Source organism: Anolis sagrei, chromosome 3 (genome assembly GCF_037176765.1).
Source record: "Anolis sagrei isolate rAnoSag1 chromosome 3, rAnoSag1.mat, whole genome shotgun sequence".
Lineage (NCBI taxonomy): Eukaryota > Metazoa > Chordata > Lepidosauria > Squamata > Dactyloidae > Anolis > Anolis sagrei.
Window position 1 is genome coordinate 47,238,876 of NC_090023.1, and position 11,254 is coordinate 47,250,129.

The following is an 11,254-nucleotide window of genomic DNA, read 5'->3' on the forward strand; positions in this document are numbered from 1 at the left end:
AGAACCTAAAGTATAAAAAGAGAGCAATTTTTGCTGTTGTACCATGCACCGTTTCCCCACCGAATCAGCATCATGGCTATGACAATATTCCACTTTGTTATGTGTGCCATATTGTTGAAAGGTAAGCTTTTGGGGGCCTATTTTCTACCGGATATAAATATTTATATTTGTTATTAAGTCGATACACATAACTTCTTGGTTGAGTACTTTATAGGCAAGTGGCTGCCCAAGTCTACAATGGAACATACAGTGCAATGCACTTAAGGTCTTGCTGGATGCGGTTACTTTGTGGTCTATTGAAGATTACTTTTTATGACTGCCATTCTCAGAATGCCCCAACCAGGTAGGCGATACTGGGAATGGTCGTTTTTAAAAAGTAACTTTTCTAAATTGTAGTAGGATCATCACTCAAAAGAAAATGCTCTATCTATCTATCTTGATATAAAGTAGAGTTCGATGTAATATGAATGGTTTTTTTTTTAGAAACTGCAAGTTGCTTCTGGTGTGAGAGAATTGGCCGTCTGCAAGGACGTTGCCCAGGGGATGCCCGGATGTTTTTGATGCTATGCCATCCTTGTGGGAGGCTTCTCTCATTTCCCCACATGGGGAGTTGGAGCTGACAGAGGGAGCTCACCCGCGCTTTCCCTGGATTCGAACCTCCAACCTGTCAGTCATCAGTCTTGCTGGCATAAAGGTTTAACTGATTGCATCACTGTTTTTTTTTTTTTAAGACCCCTTTACCTACTGAAGCATTTCTGTAGAAGGGAAAAAGCTTTCTCAAGTTTTTCTTAGGGCCCTTCCAGACAAGCCCTATAACCCAGGATCTGATCCCAGGTTTTCTGTTTATCCCAGATTATCAGGCAGTGCGGACTCAGAAAACCTTGGATCAGATCCTGGGATATAGGACCTGTTTGGAAGGGCCCTAAATCTTGTGGCCAACAATACTACCTTGCATGCACTTATTAATAGTGCTTTCCTTTCTTATACTTGGATAGAAAGCAATTCTATAATGGCAGAGGGCTAAGGATTTGTTGATCTTTAGCCTTAACCTATAGTGTGATCAATTCATTGTTTCACTTCAATCAGCTTTAGTTGTTTGTTCTAGTAGTGATTTCTGAGGGCCCTTCCACACAGCTGTATAACCCAGAATATCAAGGCAGATAAACCCACAATATCTGCTTTGAACTGATTATCTGAGTCCACATTGCCATATAATCCAGTTCAATGTGGATTTTATACAACTGCGTAAAAGGGTCCCTGATTTATTTATTTATTTATTTTGAGGTTTTATATACCGACCCTCTCACCTTCAAAGAGGGATTCGGACCGGTTCACAACATGTGTTAACATACAAAAAATATACAATAACAACACAATGCCACTTCATTACACGATTAAAATATCAGCATCATACACATTAAAATATTAACATCCTAGTTAAAAGAGCCAAATCGTCCAACACCATCACAATCACATTCATCATCCTCCTTTCATGTGGGCAAAGAATTAAATCAGTTGTCAAATGCCACGTTCCACAACCAGGTCTTTGTTAGTTTCCTGAACGTCATGAGGGAGGGGGCAGTTCTAATCTCTAATGGCAGGGAGTTCCAAAGTCGAGGGGCCACCATCGAGAAGGCCCTGTCCCTCGTCCCCACCAGCCGTGCTTGTGCAGGCGGAGGGACCGAGAGCAGGGCCCCTCCAGACGATCTTAGTGGTCTTGATGGTTCGTAGGGGAGAATACGTTCGGAGAGGTAAACAGGGCCGGAGTCGTTTAGGGCTTTATAGGTTAACACCAGCACTTTGAATTGTGCTCGGAAGCTAATCGGCAGCCAGTGGAGTTCGAGTAACAGCGGAGTGGTGTGCTCCCTGTATCCCGCACCCGTTAGTAATCTGGCTGCCGCGCGTTGTACTTGCTGCAGCTTCCGGGCAGTCTTCAGAGGCAACCCCACGTAGAGAGCGTTGCAGTAATCTAAGCGGGATGTAACCAAAGCGTGTACTACCGTGGCCAAGTCAGCCCTCCCAAGGTACGGACGCAGCTGGCGCACAAGTTTTAATTGTGCGAATGCTCCCCTGACCACCGCTGAAACCTGGGGTTCCAGGCTCAGCGATGAATCCAGGAGAACTCCCAGACTGCGTACCTGTGCTTTTAGGGGGAGTGTGACCCCGTCCAACACAGGCTGTAACCCCGTACCCTGTTCGGTCTTACGACTGACCAGGAGTACCTCTGTCTTGTCTGGATTTAGTTTCAATCTGTTGTCCCTCATCCAGTCCGTGACAGCGGCCAAGCACCGGTTCATGACCTGAACAGCCTCCTTAGTGGCAGGTGGAAATGAGTGATAGAGTTGGACATCATCTGCGTACAGATGACATCGCACCCCAAAACTCCGGATGATCTCTCCCAACGGCTTCATGTATATGTTAAACAACATAGGGGACAGTATTGAGCCCTGCGGGACTCCACAGTACAATGGCCGAGGAGTCGAGCAGGAGTCCCCTAGTGACACCTTCTGGGAGCGACCCTCGAGAAAGGACCGGAGCCACTGCAAGGCAGTACCCCCGAGACCCATTCCCGCGAGGCGTCCCAGAAGGATACCGTGGTCGACGGTATCGAAGGCCGAAGAGAGGTCCAGCAGAACTAACAGGGACACACTCCCCCTGTCCAGTTCCCGGCGCAGATCATCAACTAAGGCGACCAAGGCTGTCTCAGTACCATGTCCCGGCCTAAAGCCAGACTGTGACGGATCTAGATAGTCCGTGTCCACCAGGAATTCCTGGAGTTGCGAGGCCACCACACGTTCCAGGACTTTGCCCAAGTAGGGGAGATTGGAGACTGGCCGAAAGTTGACGAATTGAGTGGGGTCTAGTGATGGTTTTTTCAACAGCGGTTTGATGACAGCTTGTTTTAAGCTGGCTGGAATCTTGCCTTCCCGAAGGGAGGCATTAACCACCACCTTTACCCACTCTGCCAAACCCCCTCTGGCTTCTTTTACCAGCCAGGAAGGGCAGGGGTCTAGGATGCATGTGGTGGGCCTCGCCTCTCCCAGAACCCTGATGACCTCGTCGAATTGAACAGATCGAAACGAATCCAACAAAACTGGACAAGCAGATGCTTGAGTTACATCCTCAGAGACTGCAGTTAATGTGGTGTCAAAGCCCGCGCGGATCAAAGCGACTTTGTCCGCAAAGTACTGAGCAAATGCTTCACAGCGCGCTGTCGAGTCGTCAGGGGACCCACTCAAGGTGGGATTCAACAACCCTCTGACTACTCGGAACAGCTCTGCCGGACGGTTCCTTGCGGACGCAATATTGGCCGAGTAGAAAGCATTTTGCGCGGCCTCTATTGCCGCGCCATACGCCCTTAGATAGAGGCGTAGGCGTGTTCGGTTTGACTCGCTGGGCTGTTTCCTCCACACGCTCTCTAGCCACCTCTTTGTTCGCTTTAGCTCCACCAGCTCCTCGTTGAACCAAGGGGCCGGTTTCGCTCGGCGACTTAAGAGGGGGCGCTCCGGAGCAATCGTGTCTATTGCCCTAGTCAACTCCCTATTCCAGTGAGTGACCAGGGCATCGACAGAATCACCATCCAAGGCAGCGGAAACATCCCCAAGAGCCATCAGGAGTCCTTCTGGATCCATAAGCCTCCTGGGGCGGACCATCTTAATGGGTCCACCACCCCTGCGGAGGTTAGAAGTTGCAGCAAGTCTAAACTTGATCAGGTGGTGGTCAGTCCATGGCAAAGGGGAGATTGAGGTCCCTTCTAGTTCCATATAATCCTGATTATCAAAGCAGATAATTCGCATTATCTGCTTAGAACTGGATTATATGAGTCTACACTTCCATATGATTCAAAGCAGATAATCTGGATTTTATATTGCAGTATAGAAGGGGCCTCACTTACATCTTTCACATAGAATGCATTCACACTGCAGAATTAACTCATTTCAATACGACTTGAACTGCCATGACTCAATGCTATGGAATCCTGGGAGTTACAGTTCTACAAGGCATTTGGCCTTCTGTGCCAAAACATTCTGGTGTCTTACCAAACTACAAATCCCAGGATTCCATCATATTGAGACATGGGCCCCTTCTACACCGCCATATAATCCAGATTATAGAAGGGGCCATGGAGGCTAAGGGCTCTTCCACACAACCATATAACTCAGAATATCAAGGCAGATGATCAACAATATCTGCTTTGAACAGGGTTATCCGAGTCCACACTGCCATATAATACTGTTCAATGTGAATGTTATGCAGCTGTGTGGAATGAGCCTAAATGCCCAAATTTGGGATTTAGCCTGAGGTGGTCGAGCGATGGTCTTATATCGTGGGAGCAAGATAAACTCAATAGCAACATATACATATACTGTGTATAAAATAGATTCTAGGTGGGATGTTTTACTTCTTATTATTTATTTATTTACTTTATTTATACCCCAATTTCTCATTGTTCATTTCACAATCATTAGGACAGAATGTGCAAATGTTGTAGTGTTGTGCACGCAAATAATTTCCAATGATCCTAAGACAAACATTTACCGGTAATATGATTTTTTTGGCCAGATTCTTCTGAGGGTGAAGGTACATGTACACTGCAGAATCAATGTTCTCTGATACCATCTGAACTGCCTTGTCTCAATGTTAAGGAATCCTGCAAATTGTAGTTCTATTAAGCAACAGGCACTCTTTGGCAGAGAAGGCTAAAGATCTTGTAAAACTCCAAGTCCCAGGATTCCTTTGAGCCATGGCAGTTAAAGTGGCAACAAACTGCATTCCTTCTACAGTGTAGGTGTACTCTGAGACTTGCCCAAGATTATCCAGTGGCAGAGTTGAGGATGTGAACCCTGGTGTCATAAATCTCTAGTCCATATCACAGAAATTGCAAGTTTCAGTAATATCTGAACACATCTGACCTCTCTGGTCAAAACTTGTTTCGGATGTAGGGGGTGCCGATGGTTCGATTCTAAAATCAATTCCGATTTTCACAGAAAAAAAGTTCAAAACTTTTCGAAACTTCCGAGACTTCCCAATCCTTTCGTTAATAGTTTGAAAATGTTATTTCCTGTTCCATGGTGTGGTCTTTACTTTGAAAGTAGTTGTTTTACTCCAGGAGCGGGGAAAAGCAAGCGGAGGAAATTCCTTCCTTCTCAGATTTAAAACTGGCTTCTCAGGCTTGAGACAGAAGCAGAGCAAATTCATGCTCCTCTGATTTATAACTGGCTTTAAAACGGTCTTCTCTGGCTTTAAAACTGTCTTCTCTGGCTTGAGCTGAGGCCAGGGACCAGAAGCGGGGGGGAAACCGAATCATTTCTGACTCACTTCATGACTCGTAACAAAAATGGCAAAAAAGCTTCAAAAGGGCAAAGGGACTTCTGGTTTTCTTAAAAACTTCGAAATCGCTTCAAAAAGGATTTTTCCCCAACTTCATTCTGAAGGATGAATATTCCGACTGGACCTAACCATGCCTACTCTCTATGAGAACCATCCGATAAATTAATAAGCTCATCTTCTTTTGTCTATAAAGCTCTGTTTACACTGGAATGATTTGCCCTTCATGCGGTACATGGTTTTTACAAAGCATTGCTTTCTGTTCGTTTTAATGTCCTGATTGAAACACTTGTGGCTTGCCAAATACCAATTTTAAACATGTCCATGGATAAAAGCTAACATGTTACTACCACATCAGTGGACGTGGAGCTTGTATTCCAATTGTGGTTTATCAAATGTGCATATTCTACAAATCTATCATTCTCACCATTTGCCTTGCAGGAGTCCTGGGGCTTCCTTTTGCCTCTGAAGAAGAAGCCAATCAGTTTTTAGGACTCAAGAGGCAAACACCTTCTTTCGACTATTTGCAACTAACTAGTGGCCAGAATAACTTGGCTGACAAGGTATTGATCCTTTAAAGATTCCACAGTAGAATTTTGAGACAATTAGTGTGGATCAAGATTGAAGATTCACCTTTCTTTGCCAGGGATTCATTGGGTTGAAAAAACATTCCAGCCATTCAATAAATATTTTTTTAAAAGTGACTAATGAATATGAGGTCCACCTTTGACTGACATGTGTTTCAGTGCATCTACATCAGTGGTTCCCAACCTTTTTTTGACCAGGGACCACTTGACCAGGTGGACTTCTCTCCAACATTAGTACCAGAAGGGCTACAAATCAGTTTTTGGTCAACCTTATATTCAGTTTGGTTATTTGGGGTGCTGATTTAGAAAATTGCACTGGATAGACCACATCAGCTTTAGTTTCAGATACAGAACATATGGAATCCAGTAGTCGTCATCTGCTCATCTACAGAAATAATCTAGAGCTGATGTGGTAGTACTAATCTTTCATGGGTGGTCAGCCTCACCCCTCTCTACATCCCGTTGCTTCAGCACTAAAAGAGGGTTTCACAAGACCAGTTGTTCTCATTGCCAGATGGTTTTGAGGCATCATTGTAGTAACGGTGAGTCCACAGACCTTATTTTTGTTCCTGCAGACCACTGGTAGTCCACGGACCACACCTTGGGAACCACTGGTTTACATTGTACAATTAATGCAATTTGACACCACTCTAACTGCCATGATTCAATGCCATTGATTCTTGGATGTGTAGTTTGCTGAGACAACAGCACTCTTTGGCAAAGAAAGTGAAAACTCTCGAAAACCTACAATGCACATGATTTCATAGTATTGAACCATGGCATTTAATTTATGGGCTATCTGCTTTAATTCCACAGTGCTGCTATCATGGGGTTTTCTTGGGAGGTTTTATTGATAGGTGGTTTGGCTTTGCCTTTCTTTAAGGTTGATCGTATCTTACTTGCCCAAGACCATCTAATGGCTTCCTATGATAAGAAGATCAAACTTGGGTTTCCTGCAGTCCTAGAGTAGAATTAATGCAGTTTGACACAATTTACTGCCATGGTTCAAAGCTATACTATCACTGGAGTTGTAGATTTACAAGCCCTTCAGCCTTCTCTGCCAAAGAGTGTTGGTTCCTTATGAAACTCAAAATCCCATGATTTAATGGTAATTAAAGTGGTATAAAACTGCATTAATTATATTATGGAGATACCCTCCTAGTCCTACCCTGGTCCCACCCTAACTTCTACGCTACAATGGCTCATTGTTTTTAACTGCTACTATAAAAACCATACTTTTAAACTGCTTTCGCGGTGGGGATTATTTATAAATGTTGTGTTGAAAAGGTTTCTTGGCTAAACCAATGCATATTGTGTTCTCAACAGGTTAGCGAAGCTTGGGAAGCACTGAAGAAGTCAGCACAGTATTACTTGGGTTCTGAATGGTTTCAATTTGATACCGACACAGCCAAGTAAGTCATATGGAAAGACTGAGGGGCCTATCATACTCCACAGTTATAGCACTATCATTCCACTTTCACTCATGGAGAACCATCCAGTTCTTCTTTTTTTGGTCATTTTTATTCTTTTTTTAAAAAATATATATATACATAACCATAATTATCATACTTTTTTCCTTTTTCATTCCCTTCTCCCTCCCCACACCCACCCTCCCCCTTCCCTGTTGACAACTTAATCCTTCTGTTACCCCTTATGTGAGCCTTCTTTCCATTCTATCCATTTTTTCTTCCAGCATTCATCATCTGGTTTAACAGCCTGTAACCATCTGTTAAATGGAATCCAAATTTCTTTAATTTTCTTCTGTTTGTCTGACCATGGGTTTTTATTTTGCTTCTTATAATGTCCATAATTTCCAGTTGTATTTGGTCCCACACTTATTCATACCATTTTTCAAGTGTCCGTTTCGTTTTCTCTTTCCACCCTAAGCGATTACTGCATGTGCTGCTCTAAAAGACCACCCAGTTCAAACCCTTGCCATGCAGGAATACACAACCAAAGCACTCCCGATACATGACCAATCAGCATCTGTTTCCAGACCTTCAACATTGGTGCTAACATTGCTTTCTTTCCAATACCAAGCTAAATTATGGTGTTTTATTAAAGTCTTTAAGGACTAATTTATTTTGAAGTATATATGCATATGGTTTTAAACTGTGGTAGTTTTGAGGTGGCTTTAACTGTTCCTTTTAATATGGGTTGTTGTGTATGGTGTATTCTTAACTTTTTCAAATTATTTATGGGTTTTTTTTTGTTATTACTGGAGGAATTAAGGAATTAGTGACCAGCAGCTCAGATTGTCTCACAGCCTTGGAATTGTGCTCTTCCTCTGTTTGCTGCTGAGACTAGCCTAGTTATATTCCTGATCTGTTTTAAAGAGTCTTTTCAGGTCCTAAAAGGACATGTCTTGATCACAACAGGCATGACAAGAAAAGTAGTGACAGAAAAGTCTAATTTGGAACCAACTCCTGAAAGTATCTGTTGGCCAGTTGGTCCAAGCACATTAGTTAGATATAGAACAATTTCCTAAACTATCTTTGTAAACACTCTTGGTCAAACATGAATGACAGTCAGGACCTCATCACATTTGATTTTTTTCAGTGTCCTAGGATGCTTCCAGGACACTGGGAAGACGGAGCCTGCTGGATCCCATCTGATGATGCACAGCTACTTCTGGCGGGACTCCGTTCTCCCAGCATACTGGCAAAGTCCTACGACAGAGCCCTGAGAACATGGGAGGCGTCCGATGGTTTCATAGGAAAAGCTGGGAAATTGTGCAGAGAGTAGCCGGGCGGCAATGTTTCCCCCCATTGGATGAGGAAGGGGGCAATGAAGGCAATGCGTGGCACGGAGAGATAGTTTCCCCTGATTTCCCCTGGCCTAAGGACCTCCATCTGATGAGGTCCTAGGATCAATTGGACTTATTATTTTTAGGGAAATGGATATAGGATTGCATCTTTCAAACAGTGTACAGGCAGTCCCCAAGTTACGAAGAAGCTAGATTCTGTAGGTTTGCCCTTAAGGTGAATTTGGTTTATTTTTTATTATTTTATCATGGTTCAGTACATTTGTTATACATTGTTTGTTTTACAGCAGAAACATATTATTCAATACAACCTACCATACTTTAACTTTTTGCATCTAGTGTTATTTTCTGCTTATACATATTGTCTATCCCTCACCGCTGTGCTCCCCTTCCCCTGTCCCAAGCCACAGCTTTTACATATCATCTGTCCAAAATTTCAATTTCAATTCTTCTTGTGGAGGCAACTTTCCTTCTTTATTTTTTTAATCCTCTTTCAATAAATTCTCTCCATACCTCATCAAAATCACTTTGTTTCCATATACCTCTTTTAACTTTTAATATACATGTCAGCTTATCATTTATTGCCAATTTCCATACTTCCTTATACCACTCCTCTATTTGTATATTTATTTCTCTTTTCCTGTATATTTTTAAAGTGCAACTCTAGCTATGCTTTGGATAGCATAGGAAAGGGTTAACACTCCTGTGATGTTTGTTTTGCTGTCTGTGCCCCTGTTTAGAAGATTTCACCTGATTTTCCGTCCCTGTGAGAATTGCATTTTGAAAAATTGGGTTTGTTGTGGAAACAAAGATTGGTGAACAAGCTTCACAGGAGACACCTTTTCCCCATGATAACTCTCCCAGGAGTGACTTTCCCTTCCTAGGGTTTTCTCTCACTTCCTGTTGTCTCAACCCTGTTCTTAACTATGAGTCATTTTAAGTCGGATGTTTGTAACTTGGGGCGGCCTGTATTCATAAAGACTCAAATCATGTATGATTTGTAATGTGCACTTTGTAAATCTGTCACAAACAGCATGTTGTCTGATCAACCCCATCTTGTCACCTCCAGAACCACCCTACATTACCCATTAAAATATTGAGCCTCAGAATTTTCCTGTGTGAGAGTTTCCACTTTCAGGGTCGGTGCAATAAAAAAAGAAGATGTACTGCAAATAGTAATGCATTCAAGCTTTAGACCAAAAAGGAGACAGGCAAACCTATGGGGACTTATCTTGAAAGCAGAGCCCTTAATGGGCTTTACGGCCACACAGAAGCTTACCTGATCTCATGACCATATACCTCCAACTGTCCCAATTAGCAGAGAGATTCCCAATTGCAGTAATTTTCTGTTATCTCACTTTTCAACTACTTTCCCCAGTTTTCCTCTTCTCTCCCCTCCCAACTTTTATCCTGAGATTAGTCCAATAATTTCAAAGTGCTAAAGTAGTTTGCACTCAATTAAATTAGGAGTGTATGTATGTGTGAATCTTGCTCTTCCCAGTAGACTCAGGCAAAAGCAAACTGTTGCAGTCTCTTCTGGCTTGTCTGTCCTTCCTCTTTGCCATCCTGACCATATTCTAACCTTGCTTGTTCACATATGCCCCAGCTTTCATCTGCAATGTTGGAGGGTGTGTGGCCAGCAGAAATGAAACAACTTAAGCATTAGGTATCTGAAAAGATTTTGGCTTTCACTGGCTCATGGTAACTTCATGCAGATTGCAAAAATACAGGCACACAGAGCTCTTCAGTTATGCCATTCCACAATGCATGAGAAGGATTCTGACAAAAATAATTGTTCTCTTGATTAACAGGAAGCACATTACCTCTTATATGGACATGTTACCCCAATCTGAAGCAGGACTTAAGCGGCAGAGAAGAGATGCCTCGCAGACGTTGGAAATAATAATAATAAAAATTTAGAACCAACAACACCTTGCGTAGAGGAAAACATTCAATGCCTCACCACAAGTGCAAACATTAACAACCCACCAAATCTCAAGAGGAAAAAATATACATATTGCTTGGCTGTGCATAAAGTATATACAATAATTGATTATATTTTAGTTTGTAAAATATGTTAAGTAAATTGTTAAATGCTAATATTGGAAATATTAAAGTTTCAAATAATATCTTGGTGTCAATTGAGATTGCTTTGAAATGTGATTATGATAAAATGAGAAGGTGAAGATTAAATACTAAAATTTTGAATTACAAAGAAATTGTGGATAGAATAAGAACAAAATGGTAAGAAATTTGGGGATTTAATGAAAGGGAAGTATCAAAAGGAGTACTATAGGATACAATGAAGGTGGTGGTAGGAGACAATCTCAAAAAAAAAAAAAAAAGCAAGAAGAAAGGAAATTTAGAAAAAGAGTTAGAAGAGTTGGAAAAAGCAGTAAAGAGAGATATACAAATATACCTAAGGTTAAGAACCAAAAAAGAGAAATGGGATAAAATGGAAATAGACGAAGTACAAGAAAATTTAATATACATGAGGGACTTTTTTGAAATTAGCAATAGAAATTCAAAAATGTTAACCAAATACACACACACACACATACACACCAAGAAAATG

General features: G+C 42.1%; 1 protein-coding gene across 1 annotated transcript; it reads left to right on the forward strand.

Moving 5' to 3' along the window:
- Window positions 1-10,808, forward strand: C3H3orf85 (chromosome 3 C3orf85 homolog). The gene is made up of 4 exons (XM_060770651.2): window positions 1-121; window positions 5,770-5,891; window positions 7,242-7,327; window positions 10,491-10,808. Exons 1-4 carry the CDS (start codon window positions 73-75, stop codon window positions 10,597-10,599), a joined length of 366 nt encoding a protein of 121 aa, XP_060626634.2. The 5' UTR covers window positions 1-72; the 3' UTR covers window positions 10,600-10,808.
- The last annotated feature ends 446 nt before the right edge of the window (window positions 10,809-11,254 follow it).